General features: G+C 38.2%; 1 protein-coding gene across 1 annotated transcript in view; it reads left to right on the forward strand.

Annotated features, from left to right (window-relative positions):
- aff2 (AF4/FMR2 family, member 2) overlaps positions 1-19,441 on the forward strand; it is a 429,950-nt gene that overhangs the window by 187,120 nt on the left and 223,389 nt on the right. Inside the window, exon 4 of the mRNA XM_061979661.2 lies at positions 7,287-7,678. Coding sequence (XP_061835645.2) covers positions 7,287-7,678 — 392 coding nt within the window. The remainder of the gene's footprint in view (positions 1-7,286; positions 7,679-19,441) is intronic.

The raw sequence follows: 19,441 nt of genomic DNA on the forward strand, positions 1-19,441 counted from the left end.
CCTTTACTTCAGCATGCAGTAATTACTGTATGGTAATAATACTGTTTTAGATTATTTCAAACGTTCATGACAAGTTACATTAGATACAGTTACATTTCAAAACACACAAATATTTAGTTGAACTGCCTTTAGTAGTGTTTTTATGGCACACATTTATTGTGGCATCAGTTCTACAAACTTCTACAATGGCATATTTATATCTGTCTACATTCACTCTTCACCAATATCTTGTACTGATGAAGGTAGGATTCGTAATGCTGCACAAGCTGTCTTTCCACTCTTTAATTATGCGTCTGACAGTTCTTTTTCCAACCTGATTTGAGTAGTTTCTGCAGTTTTCTCACATGCATACAGCTGGATGAACATCTCTTCAGGATGTGTCTTTCCACATTGTTGTTGAACAAATGAGAAGCTACCGACTGTATCAGTTAGTTCAATAATTTGCTGCCAGCTGAGACAAAATCACCCGTGCATTAATTATCCAATGAGAGTCTCTTGACTATTTGCTTCGTCAAATCTCGGTTGTGAACTTTGTTGACCAGGCAGCGTTGATCAGTTTATCAACATTAACAGTATACCGAGGTGATCGACAATAATAATTATTTCACTATAAATAATAGTGTCACCATCAGTCCCAATAATTATGCAGGATACAAAATCAAGACAACAAAAGAGAACTGTTTTCAGCATCATTAGTTCATGTTTAAACTATATCGCAGATGCAAGGGAATTATTGTAATTGCTGTAAAATGTCTTGATACTGGTCATTTGGGAGTAATATAATTCTGTTAATTATATTATATACCGACTATTAGGGAAACAGTCCATTATCATGTTTACTTTCCAACAACATTACTATTTGCACCAATGTACGCTTCAATAGGATTAGTAAAATTAATCACACTCATATTGCTCCCAACTGTGGCACCAACAGAGTGGAATGAGTATTTTTGCATTTCTTTTTGTTTCTTCCACTTGAGATTAGATCTCTCTTTTGTTGGTTGTACCACAGAAAAACACAGCAGTGTGACAAAAATCGACTTTTATACATCTCCATGTTGCTCACAAGTGCCTCAATTTCTGCAAAGCTAAATTATATTTTTGATGGTGATTTGCAGTGATCCTAAAAGGCCCATTGATGACCTGCTTTAAAGGGGAACTGCCGTTTTTTATTTTATTTTGCCTATCGTTCACAATCATTATGAAAGACATGACGACGAATGTCATTTTTTAAAATGCATTCTAAAAAGTAAATAAATGCGATCAAAAGTCTGCTTACAATGGAGCCTATAGGAGCCGCTGTATTCTGCCTATAAAGCCCTTAAAACAACTTCCAAACACCTCCATTAAGGATTTATATACATGATGTAAGTATATATACAGTTTAATGTAGTAATGGACACATTTATAATAACATTTAATACTTACGTATTTTGATAATGTTAAGCATGTGCGGCTCATTGATTTAAAAAATGCATAAAGCGCCAACAAACATTATAAAACATTGTGTTGGTCCAGTGTGTACCTCGCCTTCTGCCCAATGTATCTGGGATAGGCTCCAGCCAGCCCCGCGACCCAGAGAGGGACAGGCGGTAGAAAATGGATGGATGTCACTTACGGTATAATGTCTGCTGTCATTAGGATGCCAACTGCTAGGATGTTCATATATTCCCATTTAGATGAAGAATGACTCATAATCCTCGCGAAGAAAAGGGGGAAACCAAGCATCCGTTCGTGTCGTTCTCGCCATTGCCAGGTCTAAATTGGCTGTCAAAGTTTACCAATTAGTCGGAATAGGTCTTCATTCCTCTACTATCCAGGTGAGAGGCATGATTTATGATCTACAATAAAGTTTGACGAGCAAGGACACGAGGAAGCATGTCATCAGTCGATCATATCAACATTGGCACACAAGCTCGTGATCTTGGCGCCGCTGTAATAGTTTGTCTGCGTTAGCGCTTATAATAACAATATCACTTATACTTGGTTTATATTCAAGTTAAGAAATGTAAGTGAAGTATTGTTGGCACATTTTAGATGTTTTTTATTGGGTTTTATGAGCGCAATAGAGGACATACCATTGAATTTTATTTACTATTTTTTTACAAGTTAGAATGCATTAAAAAAATACATCCTTTGTGATGGCTTTCATTTGATTGTGAAATATAGGATAAATTCCCAAAAAAGTGCAGTTCCTCTTTAAATTGTCTTTTTATAGTTGAAAATGGGAGATAAATAAAAGGAAGATTGCATACATGTGGCATATGCACACTTTCATAAATCAGAATAATTTTGCGTGTGTGCAATTTTTTGTAGAAATCCTATGTAAATGGCCTAGTGGTTAGAGTGTCCGCCCTGAGATCGGTTGGTTGTGAGTTCAAACCCCGGCCGAGTCATACCAAAGACTATAAACATGGGAGCCATTAACTCCCTGCATGGCACTCAGCATCAAGGGTTGGAATTGGGGGTTAAATCACCGCTGCTGCCCACTGCTCCCCTCACCTCCCAGGGGGTGATCAAGAGTGATGGGTCAAATGCAGAGAATAATTTCGCCACAACTAGTGTGTGTGTGACAATCATTGGTACTTTAACTTTAAATGTTTATAAATAAGACCCTTTCTCTAAAAACCCAAATGATCAGTGTCATGTCTTACACTGTAGAGAATGATCATAAACTAGAGCAAGCAATTGTTAAACAGCAACAGTAAAACACCGTAAAATCAAAAATAGTTTATCACAGTAGTAAATGCAGTGGATTCCTGCAAACCAAGACACAGTAGATAAGTTAAATTACAATGGTTATAATACATAGAAAACACATGACTTTACTGTGAAAATAATGAAAAATTGTACAATGTTTTTAGTCATATACTGCAATGTCACAAGCATGCACATACTCTAAAATGTACAGTATTATGTCTAAATTAAAAATGTTTGCAGATTGTACATTAACATTTACAGTTTGTGTTAAAGCCTTAGCTGAGTTAACATGTTTTCTTGTATATTCGTGGCAAGTCGTTTCAGACATTGAGGTGTTATGTCTATGTGTTTCAACGTAAAATGCATCGCCATGTACCACACTGTGTGTTTAAGTGTGTTGGAACTGGTTGCAAGTAGCCATGTAAGAGATACGGAGCATTTATGGCTCATTTTTGATAGCTCACTTGAAGGAACATGTTGCCAAAGGCAATGTTGTGAGTTGTCCAGTGAAAGGTTGTACAAATACTTTCAAGTTAAAATCCGCATGTCTCGGAAACACAGGCATTTTGCAGATAATACTACTGGTGTAAGGGCAGCACAGTGGTTAACACTTGTGCCGCACAGTGAGGCGTTCTTGTGTTTGATTCACGGGCTAGGGATCTTTCTGTGTGGAGTTTGCCAGTTCTCCCTGTGACTGTGACTGTGTGGGTTCCCTGCGGGTACTCCTGCAGATTAGCAAGACTAAAATTGGCCCTAATTTGTTTTACGGTGAATTCTTGGCAAACACAACTCCCAGTATTTTATTGTAAATTTTATTGGTTTTTTTGTAAATGGGTTACCAATATACTTTTTTTTTTTTCATAGTCATTTACTGTCAGCAAAAACTGTTATCAACTGTAAAATTAACGAGTTCAGCATCAACATACCATAATGTTCCGTACATCATGACTGTATTTTTTACGGTGAATTCCTGACAACCACGGCTGCCGTTATTTTACCGGTAATTGTGCAGATTTTTTCAAGGACTACAGTAGGCCTTGTCCAATAATACTTTTACCTGGAGGATCTTTTATCCCACAAGTTATTGTCGGCAAATAGTTACTATTGTCAGAATTATTTTGAGATCAAATTCAGCACTAATGTAATCATGGTGTCTAACACTAATAATAATGCAATCATTCATTTTAAACACAATAAACTTAGAGTTCTCATTATTTTTTTATTTTTTTTAACCATTGTAATTGGAAGGTCAATAATTTTAATTATCATTAAATAGTAAACAAACAACAACAATTAAAATTACTTTCAATCTCTGTTAGCAACATTTGTAGTGCAAAAGTGCAGTTTTCCCCCCCGTTGGAAACAATGCGTTGTATGTTTGTTTTTTCGGATGTTAGGCTTTGCAATCATTATTTTTCCACCCAATTTGTATTACCTTCCGGTGCTTTCACTAGTGCAGGGGTCGGCACCCCGCGGCTCTAGAGCCGCATGCGGCTCTTTAGCGCCACCCTAGTGGCTCTCTGGAGCTTTTTCAAAAATGTATGAAAAATGGAAAAAGTTGAGGGGAAAAAAATATATTTTTTGTTTTAATATGGTTTCTGTTGGAGGACAAACATGACACAAACCTCCCTATTTGTTATAAAGCACACTGTTTATATTAAACATGCTTCACTGATTCGATTATTTGGCGAGCGCCGTTTTGTCCTACTAATTTTGGCAGTCCTTGAACTCACCTTAGTTTGTTTACATGTATATCTTTCTGCGACTTTCTAGGACGTGTTTTATGCCACTTATTTTTCTGTCTCATGTTGTCCACCAAACTTTTAACGTTGTGCATGAATCCACAAAGGTGAGTTTTGTTGATGTTATTGACTTGTGTGGAGTGCTAATCAGACATATTTGGTCACTGCATGACTGCGAGCTAATCGATGCTAACATGCTATTTAGGCTAGCTATATGTACGTATTGCATCATTATGCCTCATTTGTAGCTATATTTGAGCTCATTTAGTTTCCTTTAAGTCATATTAATTAAATTTATATCTCATGACGTACTATCTGTATGTAATATGGCTTTTAATTTTTTGCGGCTCCAGACAGATTTGTTTTTGTATTTTTGGTCCAATAAGGCTCTTTCAACATTTTGGGTTGCCGACCCCTGCACTAGTGAGTAGCGACAAGTGAGACTCTGTCAGTGTATCATGTGTATAATGATAGCGCTCCCGCCTCTGCCCACTGAGACAAAGATTGCTTATTACTGACAAGACGATCACTTCGTTCACTTAATTCAACTATTGAATTGACATGCTCAGGTGCTGAGAGTGATGGACAGAGTGAACCCCGTTGCACCCTGTTTGCGACAAAGAAAACAAACACACACAAACATGGCAATATATCAATGATGGCAAAGTTGTCAAGTTAATTTTTATTTATTGTTGGATTAATTTATTTATCGACCGGCCCAGGCTTACTTAGTAATGACTGACGCACACTGATACACATCAAAGTGCTGTGTTATATACAGCGTACATAGTTACAGCACAGCGAAATTAAAGATGCGGACTGAAGTTAATGGAATTGTTGGTTATTACGAAAATCCAGAGACGATAATTCTTGTGGGTTACAAAAAGTTAGTGAAACAGACAGTCGCCTTATAGATTATTGTGACCTAAAAGAAAACGGTTAGCAATGTTGTCACAATATTGTTGGAACACCTGCCGCAGGTTTCCTATATACTAAATGATAAATAAATGACATTTTTTTGTGCACCAGATTTTAGGACACCAATTACCGTTTAATAGTAAATAAAATAATTTTTGGTCTTTGGAATCGTCGCACACATGGACATGAATAAATCATGGGGTGCATGTTTTAAAAACATGTTTGTCTTTACAGCAACATCAAGCACATCAGGGACTATTGCAGCAACAACAGACGACAAAGGCTGCGCATTGTCACTGATAAAACTTCACTTTCATCCGACACATGTTGTAAACACACATTGTCACTAACTGTAATAAAGCATGTGCAATTTTGTACATTAATACAATGCATGAACACATTATAATGTTAGTAACCAAGAGCTGCATAACATGCTAGTTTCCTCTAGAGCTAATAACATGCAACACCATTTCATATCCCTACATGTTCACAATAATTCAGTATTATAGTAACATTCTGGATGGGCTAATACATTCCTGTTTCGCAACCGTATTGCAAGTTATATGCATTACTTTGACACAACGTCCTTACCTGCAACACACAGCACGTCACAGCATCATGTTGCAGAACCCCTTTCGCTGTTTCAAGTGCCTTTATGAACTTTATCAACCGTTTTTCAAATATTAGCCACTGAAATTACTGTGGTTTAAAAAAATAGAGATGTCCGCTAATGTTTTTTTTGCCGATATCCGATATTGTCCAACTCTTAATTATCGATTCTGATATCAACCGATACCGAAATACACAGTCGTGGAATTAACACATTATTATGCCTAATTTTGTTGTGATGCCCCGCTGTTTGCATTAAACAATGTAACAAGGTTTTCCAAAATACATCAACTCAAGTTATGGAAAAAAATGCCAACATGGCACTGCCATATTTATTATTGAAGTCACAAAGTGCCTTATTTTTTTTAACATGCCTCAAAACAGCAGCTTGGAATTTGGGAAATGCTCATGGAGGAGGTTGAGGTGGGCGGGATGGGGGGGGGGGGGGATAGGGGGTAATGGGGGTGTATATTGTAGCGTCCCGGAAGAGTTAGTGCTGCAAGGGGTTCTGGGTATTTGTTCTGTTGTGTTTAGGTTGTGTTACGGTGCGGATGTTCTCCCGAAATGTGTTTGTCGTTCTTGTTTGGTGTGGGTTCACAGTGGGGCGCATATTTGTAACAGTGTTAAAGTTGTTTATACGGCCACCCTCGGTGTGACCTGTATGGCTGTTGACCAAGTATGCTTGCATTCACTTGTGTGTGTGAAAAGCCGTAGATATTATGTGACAGGGCCGGCACGCAAAGGCAGTGCCTTTAAAGTTTATTGGCGCTCTGTTCTTCTCCCTACGTCCGTGTACACAGCGGCGTTTTAAAAAGTCATACATTTACTTTTTGATACCGATACCGATAATTTCCGATATTACATTTTAAAGCATTTCTCGGCCGATAATATCGGCAGTCCGATATTGTCGGACATCCCTAATAAAAATGTTAACAATAATTGCATATTATAAAACTACAAGGGTGTATTATCTACTGACTAACAAACTCAACATGCCCACACAATTATGGTGATACATTTTACAACTGTCCTTGATGATTTCTAGACAAACTGCATAGGCTGCTAATGCTATTCTACTCCTTGAGGTACATTAGGAGGTTTCTTACCCAAACCCTAACAATCATTTTACGGTAATACAATATTTTGTATATGTGGATCACTAGGCCAAATAATCTGCTTTTTGTGAATGGGCCCACTCATCTGGAAGGATACATTCGACCCTGATTAGATTTAGGGAGCAGAAAACAACTCAATATACTTCAATAACTCGGGTTGTTTTGGTCACTTCTTGAATATATTTTGCTTTCATACTCTCAGATGCTGGCAATTATCGATCTTCTGCCATGGACGCTGGCCACTGCAAAACGTCTGGCTCCCCACAAGAAAATGAAGCAAGCTCTCACGTCTCCATGTCCTCCTCTCCGCTGGCTTCCACATCACTTTTGTCAACAACACCCGTACCTGGTCTTACCACCCCCACAGCTACCTTTCCACCTGGTAGCCTATCAGGGAAGCCAATTGCAGTGCAGCAGAAGCCAACCGCATATGTTCGCCCAATGGATGGCCAGGACCAGGCGCCCATTGACTCACCACAATTAAAGCCACTTCTAGTAGCACCAGAAGGGTTCAACGGGGGTCAAACTTATGGTGGAAACTCTGGGAACATGAAGAATAAACTGCCAAAATTAAGTCTGAACCACACCGCTGAGGTAAGAAGATGCTTTTTAACTTTTTAGTCAGGAATTATAAATGAACTGCACATCGTCAGCTGAGAGTTTTAACAAGAATATGCAAAGTTGATTGAATGTTACATTGACCCAAAATAGTCTGTGCTGCTTATGCTGTTTAAAGTTGTATGATACAAGGTTCACTAGGCTTGCTACACCCTGCACTGATCCCCAGTCAATCCCTTACTGGTTGTAATTTAGCACATTTACCACATATGACCAGGACTTGAGCCCACTTCAGCTGCAGATGTGTGAACTACTACCTTGTTTTGAGAAAAGAGCTGTCACTCGGCGAATTGTTATGCTTTAAGTTGCAAGCAAAAATTGTCATCTTTGCCTGCAACTTGCAACTAATTCAATTTTCCCGCCATTAGTTGGCATAGCAAATATCACAGTGAACCATGTACGACCCAATCAAAACATCTGGTCTTACTCGCTGGCATTCCTGCAGCTTATAGCTAGAGATCGACATCACTTTTTTTCTAACCATGGGAAAGAAGAATGTGGGTTTGAAGGACAACGCTGGGAAGAAGGAGTGGATGATATTCATTGAATTAAAAAAAGAAATCGTGAAAAACATGACAAGTGTGTCTCCAACTTGAGCATATCCCTGCTTGTCTGCACCATACTGAAGCAGAATGAGTCTACTGCTATTAGGGATGATGTTTGATAAGAAATTATCGAGTTCAAGCCTATTATCGAATCCTCTTATCGAACCGATTCCTTATCGATTCTCTTTTCGAGTCCAGATAGGTTGTTGTATATGGAAAAAAAACACACAATATTTGGTTTAACAAAAGCTCACTTTTATTATATAAGAACAAAATAAAATCTAATAAATAAATAAATATTGACTGTTACCCCCCTAAAAAAATAAAATAAAATAAATAAATATTGACTGTTGTTACCCAAAGTATATTAAGTGGGATTTTTCAGAAAAACAGTAACACAAAAACAACCTGTCTCTGTGATCACTATAGGTGTATAAATAATAATATAGTGTTGAATAAAATCGGTTCTTTTCTTATCGAACAAACGGGAAAACCGGTTTCGAGTATCATCCCTAACTGCTATAGCCAAGAATATTGAAAAAATATCTAATTGATGGAGCATTTATCCATGAAATTATGGAGAACCCGCTGATGGTCTGTGTGACGGAGAAGCACCTGGAAGGATACATCATAGAAGTCCACACTCCAAGGTTAATGTACATTATTATTACATTACTTTATAAAAGTACTGTAGTTGTCTGTACTACATTATATTGTATTGTTTTTATACAATGTATCAAAGTTTGTTTTTGAAAAGCATGTTACATGTTAAAAGTGTGGTGGTTGGTGGGGGCAAGCGCATTTTAATGGTAGAGGTTGATTTGAGATACAAGTGATTGGAGTTAAGAGTTTTGTCTGAGGTACTACTGTAGTACTAATTTACTATTTTAGAGGTTCATTTGACTTCCCGGGCACAATAAATTAGCGGCGTACATCAAAGGTTGTACAATCCCTGTGATGGACATTAAGGATGGAAGAGCATTTAAAACTTGACCATTAACCAAAGATGATAAGAAACAGTTTGATGACATATTTGACTAATCATAAAAATAATTCATTCACACAAAGTACACATTTTTGTTTTATTCATGACAAAAAACATTTACTCAGTGGCTCATTGTACTCTAATGAACATATGTCATCGTTAGGTAAATGAAATGTGGCATAAAGTGACAAAAGAGGCTCGTAAAATCAGAGAGCTTAGATGAGTCACACATCAGGTTGGCAGTAAAACATACAAAGATAATTTCACACAAGTCCGTTAATTGATTCAGATAATAACAGGCTCATCAAAAAGTTTAGCACTGAGACACAACAAGGGTTGCCAGACATTCCTTTAAAACGACGTCATAGCGTATTTAGGAAAAAGGGTTCGCGTATGAGACGGAAAGGATAACACTTTGTTCCTCATTACCGTGAGAATCCAAACAAAGTCTGTAAAATGTCAATGGATGCCACTGACGACAGTTTTCCACAGACTAATCCAATAGATGCCAGTAAGTCTGATCTCGAGCTATCAAACTCATTGCTGTTTTACTTTTATGGCGTCTTTTATTCTCTTTGCGTTGGCTGGCAGCTTGGTGGCAGTTAGCTGGCCAAGCTAGCTATTTTCCGCCCAATTTCTGGTGTTCGGACTGCAAATGGGACTTTTTTAGTGTCGGTGTCATTTTTTCTTTTAAAACACAATGGGGTTAGATTAGAGCTTGTTTTTGTCTAAAATGGCTATCAGGACCACAAAGTGTGTGCTTATTTAACCTTCAGGTGAAAATTAAAGTTAAAGTTAAAGTACCAATGATTGTCTCACACACACTAAGTGTGGTGAAATTTGTCCTCTGCATTTGACCCATCCCCTTGTTCACCCCCTGGGAGGTGAGGGGAGCAGTGAGCAGCAGCGGTGGCCGCGCCCGGGAATCATTTTTGGTGATTTAACCCCCAATTCCAACCCTTGATGCTGAGTGCCAAGCAGGGAGGTAATGGGTCCCATTTTTATAGTCTTAGGTATGACTCGGCCGGGGTTTGAACTGACATCCTACCGATATCAGGGCGGACACTCTAACCACTAGGCCACTGAGTAGGCCTATGGTGACTTTGTTGAGATATTTTTTTTCCTAAGATGATCTTCTTGTCAATGTTTATTTTAAATATAAATGTCCACTAACTCCAAGTTGCAGTTATTGGACAATGCCCCAAAGCCAATTAGGATGTAAAAGTCCTTCATTTTTCAAAGGGTGAAAACATTTTGGAATTATATATATATATTTTTTTATTTACTTTTTTTGCTCAAATCTGTCAATCAACTTCAGTTCTAAACAAAAATACCAAACATGTAATGTTTTATTTGATCTATTTTAACCCCTGTACTAATTTGAACATGCAACATTATCTGATCAAAAAGCATTCACAAGGGTCAAAATAACAAAACATAAAAACATGTTTGATATGTTTAATTAGGACTGACGTTTATTGAAAAAAACAAAAAAACACTTTTACAACTTAAACGTATGTCCTATTTGTCTTTGAAGATAATTAACATCAAATGTTCCCAGAGTGTAAACACTTTAAAGGCCTACTGAAATGCAGTTTTCTTATTTAAACGGGGATAGCAGGTCCATTCTATGTGTCATACTTGATCATTTCGCAATATTGCCATATTTTTGCTGAAAGGATTTAGTACAGAACATAGACGATAAAGTTCGCAACTTTTGGTCGCTGATAAAAAAGCCTTGCCTCTACCGGAAGTAGCAGACGAGTAGCTTGACATCACAGGTTGTGGAGCTCCTCACATCTGCACATTGTTTACAATCATGGCCACCAGCAGCGAGAGCGATTCGGACCGAGAAAGCGACGATTTCCCCATTAATTTGAGCAAGGATGAAAGATTTGTGGATGAGGAAAGTGAGAGTGAAGGATGAGGGCAGTGGGAGCGATTCAGATAGGGAAGATGCTGTGAGAGGCGGGTGGGACCTGGTATTCAGCTGGGAATGACTAAAACAGTAAATAAACACAAGGCATATATATACTCTATTAGCCACAACACAACCAGGCTTATATTTAATATGCCACAAATTAATACTTCCCCCCTCCCGTCCATATAACCCGCCAATACAACTCAAACACCTGCACAACACACTCAATCCCACAGCCCAAAGTACCGTTCACCTCCCCAAAGTTCATACAGCACATATATTTCCCCAAAGTCTCCAAAGTTACGTACGTGACATGCACATAGCGGCACGCACGTACGGGCAAGCGATCAAATGTTTGGAAGCCGCAACTGCATGCGTACTCACGGTACCGTGTCTGCGTATCCAACTCAAAGTCCTCCTGGTAAGAGTCTCTGTTGTCCCAGTTCTCCACAGGCCAATGGTAAAGCTTGACTGTCATCTTTCGGGAATGTAAACAATGAAACACCGGCTGTGTTATCCGGCACAACAGTCAGGGGGTGCATTCTACAACGGGGGTGCGTTATCCGGCCCAACACCTGCCTTTGCGGTTTTCTTCTTTGCTATCTCCATTGTTCATTGAACAAATTGCAAAAGATTCACCAACACAGATGTCCAGAATACTGTGGAATTTTGCGATAAAAACAGACGACTTAATAGCTGGCCACCATGCTGTCCCAAAATGTCCTCTACAATCTGTGACGTCACGCGCTGACGTCATCATACCGAGACGTTTTCAGCAGGATATTTTGCGCGAAATTTAAAATTGAACTTAAGTAAACTAACCCGGCCGTATTGGCATGTGTTGCAATGTTAAGATTTCATCATTGATATATAAACTATCAGACTGCGTGATCGGTAGTAGTGGGTTTCAGTAGGCCTTTAAGTCTAATTTTACAACTCTGCTCTCTTGCGGCAATTATAAGATTCATATCTTGTACTCAAAACAATAATCAACACAAACAGCACCTTCCTATACATCAATGGTTCTCAAAATTGTGTACCACCTCAGAAAAAAATGGCTTTCTAAGTACCACCTTAATGACCAATATTAAAAAGCATTCAACCTAAGTATTCATTAAAACAAAGCAGAGGTTGTATTTAACAAGTATATTTAATATTTTGGCCACTGTAACATTACACACAGTTTGAACAGTAACAGTGTTTGAATGTAGGAAATTAAAACATTGTACTTTAATTAAGTGAATATTTGGTGTACCACTAGATGAAGCCCGTGTACCACTAGTGGTACATGTACCACAGTTTGAGAATCTCTGTTGTATAGCATCAACATTGCATTTGTACTGTCTTAAATCCAGCAACACAGTTATGTTAAGGAAATATATGTATTTGTATTCTGTCAAATTAAAATGGAACAATTTGTTTTATTGACAATACATATTTATTTTATTCTGTTAATTTTGCTATTTTTTTTTAAGAATTTCAATCCCTCATGTTTATATGACTCCAAAACATGCATAACCCAGTTTTGAGTGAAATAGTTTCATTTATTTTTCTGACAGTAGTCAGGCCTGGACACATTACAAAAAGAAATAGCTAATTCTGTTTTTGATTTTCTTTTTATATCATTTAAATGATGACTTCACACCATGACGCATCGCCATAAAAAAGTTCAAATACACTCTTATTTAAGTTTAGCAGTGCCACGAGGAGCCCGATGTCTCATGCAGACCAGCTTTATGTTGAAATGGAGTTGTACTACTGGTACTTATACACTTTGTGAACACAGATGGACTATAATTGAATGCAATTGTTATGTCAAATCATTTGTACAATACCAAACTCCTTCCAGCCTGCTCCCTCTGACACTCTTATTGCAACCCGCTCTCCATCTTTATCTTTTACTTATTTGCCTTTTCAAAACGGCAAGAAACACCAGGCTTGATGGTGTGTGTACGTGTGTGTACAATGTGACAGGAGAGTAGTCATCCCTATCGAACGTACCAGCTGTTCCTTTGCTTTGATGGAGGTGTGTGTGTGTGTGTGTGTGTGTGTGTGTGTGTTGTGTGTGTGTGTGTGTGTGTGTGTGTGTGTGTGTGTGTGTGTGTGTGTGTGTGTGTGTGTTGCTTTCTAAATGAGCCCAAGATGGAGCTCGGAGCATATGGCGCTGGGAAGGAGAAAGTCAGTGAGATGTGGGGAGACAGAGGACTTAAAACACTTTATCATAGTGGAGGACAACAACTGCAGGTATAGCCATTAAAGGGCAGAATGTGCTTTAATTGTTTTTCACTCACACATGCATTGATGTTGTTATCGCCTTCATAACAAAAGGTATTGTGGCTTTTTGTAGAATATAGTTTTTATGGCTTTCAGACATGACATATTTTCTATTTTCTGGTGATTTTATCGTGCAAAATGTACCTTTTTGCTGTTCATTTGAGCTAAATAAAACACTAGTGAATATAGGTGGCATAAAATACATTTTACTGTAAACTTTTGCAAACCTTTGTTGTGTGGTAGTTTTGTAGATATTTTTAATCTCACTTACAGTGTATTCGAAAATATTAATTTTTGCTCATGCTGCCAAAGGTGCATCAACAAAGTATTGAGCGAAGGCTGTGAATACTTATGTGCATGTGAGTTAATAGCTTTACTACATCTGCAAAATGTAATAAAAATATGTTTCGCATAGTTGTTTGGGGTATTTTCTGTAGAATTTTGAGGACAAAAATGAATGTATTCCATTTTTGACGAATGCTGAGAAATAACAAAATGTGGAAAAGGTGTGAATACTTTCCGGATACACTGTACTGTATACAGTAAACCAAGTTTTACAGTAAACAGCCATCACTTCAGATGGTACACGACTTTATGGCTATGTGTTCTACTAAAAATATGCATTGCATGAGTTTCACAACTTCAACTCTACTGTCAAACACATGACTGCACAACCCCCATAATAACAACTAAGCACTACAACTACATGCTTGATTTAACGTGTACCGATTCTTATTTTAGGTGCCATTAAACAGTTTCAGATCCTCAGTATTTAGCGCAGAGTTGTTCTTGGGTATAAATATGTGTAAGCAGTAAGCCTTTAAACCGCTGTGAAAGTGTTCTTTTAGCGTTATAGACTTTAACGATTTGTGCTTTTTATTCTCAAGGATGTGTGTTTGTGTGTGCACACGTGCATGTGTGAGTGATGACAATATTGATCTTTTCCTCACAAAGTTACAGTAGGCCTAAATCTACTCCCAGACACACATGCATACGTTTGTAATACTCAGCAAAATGAGTTACTGCGCACTCGCCAGACATTAAGAATAAGAGTTGAAATAAAAACAGAATTAACATTTATTTCTCTGTTGTAACAATGCCTCTTAAAAATACTCCTACTCTGTTGGAAAACCCATTTATTTCCCTCTTAAAAGGATTCCCCTATTTGTTGTGAAAGAGATAGATTTGTGGGATGAGCGCCACAATTGCACCTCTGTAGAAACTTCACCAACTTGTTACAGCACAGGGAGAAGAAGACGGCACAGAATGCAGGGTTGTAGTTTTAGCTCTATTTATTATAATTACAAAAGTATGAAGTGTGAAACTAATCCAAAATGTGTATGGTGTGCGACTATGTGAAGCGATTATCTGATCAGTGTTACCGGAAGTGTTGAGCGAGGTGCGGAAGTCCAAGCTCGGACTTCCGTGAGCAGGCGTGAGGTCGAGGGCAGGAACGGGGCGTCAGAGTCCGTGTCCAGGCGAGAGGTCGAGATCCAGGCAGGCAGCAAGGGGACCAGAGGGAATCCAGGGAGACAAGACACACAGCTTGAATCCGGGAAGCGAAGAGGGACTGCGAGAACACGACACAGGACAACACACAATGAGCACAGAGGTGGGGAAACATGGAGAGAGAGTGCGCATAGATATTGACGTTTCGGCTTACTGTACGGAACAGGAAACTACGTCCTGGCCCGGAACGCAGGGAACTCATCAGCGACAGGTGTGTTGAGTGCTGACTGATTGATGACTGCAGACACAACTATATGCTTTTGCTGCTGCTGCTATTGACTTTTGTTTGGTGGTCGTTTGTGGTATTGCCCGGAATAAACAAGACCATTTCTTATTTTACCAGAGCCTTTTCATATAATTGAAATCTTGACACAAAAAAATTTACAAAAATTTCCCCCAATTTTAGTTTACCATGTCTGTATTTGTACGGCCGAACATTGTGCATAATAAACATTTCATTCATCATTTAAAGCTGTGGTCCCCAACCACCCGTTGATCGATTAGTACCGGGCCGCACGAGAAATAAAAAAATAAAAAAATAAAATAAATGTTATTATTTTTTTATTTTATATTAAATCAACATAAAAAACACAAGATGCACTTACAATTAGCGCACCAACCCAAAAAAAACTCCCTCCCCCATTTACACTCATTCACACACATTCGCACAAAAGGGTTGTTTCCTTCTGTTATTAATATTTCTGGTTCCTACATTATATATCAATATAGATCAATACAGTCTGCAGGGATACAGTCCGTAAGCATACATGATTGTATTTTTTTCTGACAAAAATTTTTTTTTTTAAATAAAAATAAATCCTCCCCCACCCCCCGGTCCGTGGGACAACTTTTCAAGCTTTGACAGGTCCGCTGTTACAAAAAGGTTGGGGACCACTGATTTAAAGGAGTCATATTATGATTTTTTTTTGTACATTTAAAACACTTCCTTATGGTCTACATAACATGTAATGGTGGTTCTTTAGTAAACATTTTGCATAGATTTTGTTTCACAGACCATCTTCAAGCCACTTTCAGACTGTCTCTTCATAATGCACTGTTTTGTGGGCGGTCTTATTTACGTGCCAAAGTCCTCCTGCAGGCCAAGACCCCTTCAACTGTGTCTTCACCTCGCCAGCCATTTTGCGCTTTCATATGGAGTCTACTGACAGATATATGTTCGAACTACTGTATTTTCCAGACTGGTATATACCCTGCACCTACTAAATTGTATAAGAAAAAAATATGTTTTCATATAGTAAGCCGCACCGGACTATAAGCCACAGATATAAACAGGTACGTTGTGAAATTAGTTCTGGTAAATGTTTTTTTACATACTTCAATTATATCCGAACAGTGCCTGTAACACGGCAGTAAAACGGCCGATCAAACAAAACAGAAAAGTCATTGATGTCTTTATTCATCCTTTATGAGATTAATAAGATGTTCTCCTTTTTTAATAAGGTTCAAGATGTTTATCGGGATCCTTCATCCTTGTACTTTGTAAACACTTTGAGTTTGAACAGTTTCTTCAAGTGGATTATTTTAGTGGATTGTTTGATGTCTTTGCTTAATCCATTTCATAATTTAGCCGTTTGCGAAGAACGATCCATAGATTAGCCACACCGTTGTTTTGTTTAAAGCTTGGGGGAAAAAGCGGTTTGTAGCCTTGAAAATACGGTATACGCTACTTTTAGGGCTGCAACTAACGATTCATTTGATAATCGATTAATCTGTCCATTATTACTTAGATTATTCGATTAATAATCGGATAAAAGAGACAAACTACATTTCTATCCTTTCCAGTATTTTATTGAAAAAAAACAGCATGCTGGCGCCATACTTATTTTGATTATTGTTTCTCAGCTGTTTGTACATGTTGCAGTTTATAAATAAAGGTACTGTATATAAAAAATAATAAAAATAAAAAAATAAATAGAAAGCCTCTGCGCATGCGCATAGCATAGATCCAACGAATCGATGACTAAATTAATCGGCAACTATTTTTATAATCAATTTTAATCGATTGAATCGATTAGTTGTTGCAGCCCTAGCTACTTTGTATCAGAAATAGCAACAGCGAAGAATTTTAGCATGCGTGTGCAATTCCGAGCCAGTCTGCCCCACAACAAGAGGATAGATAGACAAAAAAAAACTTATTGACTACAACTTTAGACTACAACTGAATACAAATGTCAGACTCGTGCAAAGCTTTCCAGGTAGACCTCTACCATATATGGAAATATCGGCTGACGTAACTAAAGCGAAATACATCACTATCATCTCAAATTCCAAACAGCTCGTTTGGACCAAGTTTTGAAGAAGGCAAGATTGTTTTATAAGTATCTCCGCCATGCCTCCATGGTTTGATTTCACATTTTCAGTACTTAAGGGGATCCTTAATACACGAAAACAAGTACCAACAGGTAAGAAAAGTTGGTTCTGCATATTAGGATCCATTTAAATGTATTTCACATTGATTTCTGCAGGTATGATTATGTTCTATAAAAATGTGTTTTGTGTTAATTTTTTTAGCTGTCTGGAATGGATTCATTTGATTTACATTATTTCCAATGGGTGAAAAAAATATTTGGTTTTCATAACATTTGGTCAACTGTATGACGGACCTTTTGAAACAGATTACGGAAACTGAGGTACCAATACATCTACAACCGCCTTATCCTGTTCTCCACCAGCCTGGTCACACACTGATGTGGGATGGCACTCGGGCCCTACGAGTCCACCACATGCTCACGTTTGACTCCAGGTGCAAACATGCCTTATGGTGATGGGCAATCATGACAGGCCTCCTGGCAGCCCAATGAGCCCTGAGATTGTTTGCAAGCGGCCTGTTCCGGATTACCTGGCCATGGAGCTCGGTGTCATATCCACCTTTGAACTTTGGCTGTAAATCTGTTGAAGCCAGCCTGTAGTGTTGAAAGTGTAAAGAATCGGTCGTCCCATTTTGCGATCTGTTTCTGAGATGTCATGGAACCTGGCCTTCAGTTTGGACATGGTACTCACTCCGAATAATGCTGCATCGTGTTTTAGTGGAAAACCTGTCTGTCCGACCGTACAGGCCTTTCGAGAATCAGACAAAAGTAGGCAACCGGAATCTTCCAACAGGAGGCAATAGCTACAGCAAAACAACCACAGAGTTGGGGTACACACTTTATTGCTCCAGAAGGCACAGAAGTGTTCATGTTAGTCAATTCTGCATCTGACTGGTGAATATAAGACCTGATTTGGTTTCCACTATCTCCTGAGGGAAATATATGGATTTAATTGCTTTGCTTTCTTCAGCGGCTGGTTTCTAAGACTGTCTTTTCTTGTGAGGCTGATGGGAGCGGGGAGCAAACAAAGCGTGAAGAAGCGGTTGTTAAATTGAGTCAATGAGCTGAAAGATCCAAAAAAGCTACTTGGGAAACAAGTATAGACTACATTTCTTGTTTTTCACTGTACATGACTACTCTTACATTAAGCTAAGTACATTGACTTTGGTATTGATTAGCTCGTAATGTAGATTTTGCTAAAACCTGGGAATAATTGTTTACATTTCTATTTTATTATGACTGTCATAAGTAACGTGATGATAAAACAAGTTAACGCTTATTTCCTTAAATGACAAAAAGTAAGCAAGAAGTAACACAGAGCAGAAATGGACAAAGAAAAGTGCGCACTTAAAGACAAGGCTCGCTCCAGAGCTCCGCAAGTGGGTCTCCCGACAAGACCACAACCATCTATATTCGCCACCCCCACTGAAAAAATGATCAGTCTCATGTATGCTTAGGAAATATCCAAAAATGTGGATTTATCTGTGATTAATCACACGGCATAGCTCGGTTGGTAGAGCGGCCGTGCCAGCAACTTGAGGGTTGCAGGTTCGATCCCCGCTTCCGCCATCCTAGGTACTGCCGTTGTGTCCTTCGGCAAGACACTTTACCCACCTGCTCCCAGTGTCACCCACTCTGGTTTAAAAAAAAAAGTAAATTAGATATTGGGTTTCACTATGTAAAGCGCTTCGAGTCACTTGAGAAAAGCGCTATATAAATATAATTCACTTCACTTCACAAATAATAATGAAAAGGGATTGGAATTGATCATATTTTTCCGGTCCTGATACCACTTTCAATTCTGCTTAACGATTCGGTTTTTAACGGTTATATCATTAAATCTTATTTGAAAAAAAAAAAGAGAAATAAGAGTGAATTAGCAACAATTTAGTTTAGTTTAGCAGTAACATGACCTAACAAACCCTAAATTGAGATCTCAAGAGGCACATATATAGAATAGATTGTTTATCATTTTGATGATTATGGTTTAGAGTTTATAAAAAACTTTGAATTGAAAATCTCAGATGATCAAAATTATAACAAATAAAGGCTTGACATATCTCACTTTGCATTAATGAGTTAATAGCACAGATTAGTTTCACATGTGAAGTTAATTGCTGACGTGAATGGACTTTTGCAACATATTCTCATTTGTTCACCTGTATAATATAATCA

Source organism: Nerophis lumbriciformis, linkage group LG19 (assembly GCF_033978685.3).
Source record: "Nerophis lumbriciformis linkage group LG19, RoL_Nlum_v2.1, whole genome shotgun sequence".
In the NCBI taxonomy this organism is placed as follows: domain Eukaryota; kingdom Metazoa; phylum Chordata; class Actinopteri; order Syngnathiformes; family Syngnathidae; genus Nerophis; species Nerophis lumbriciformis.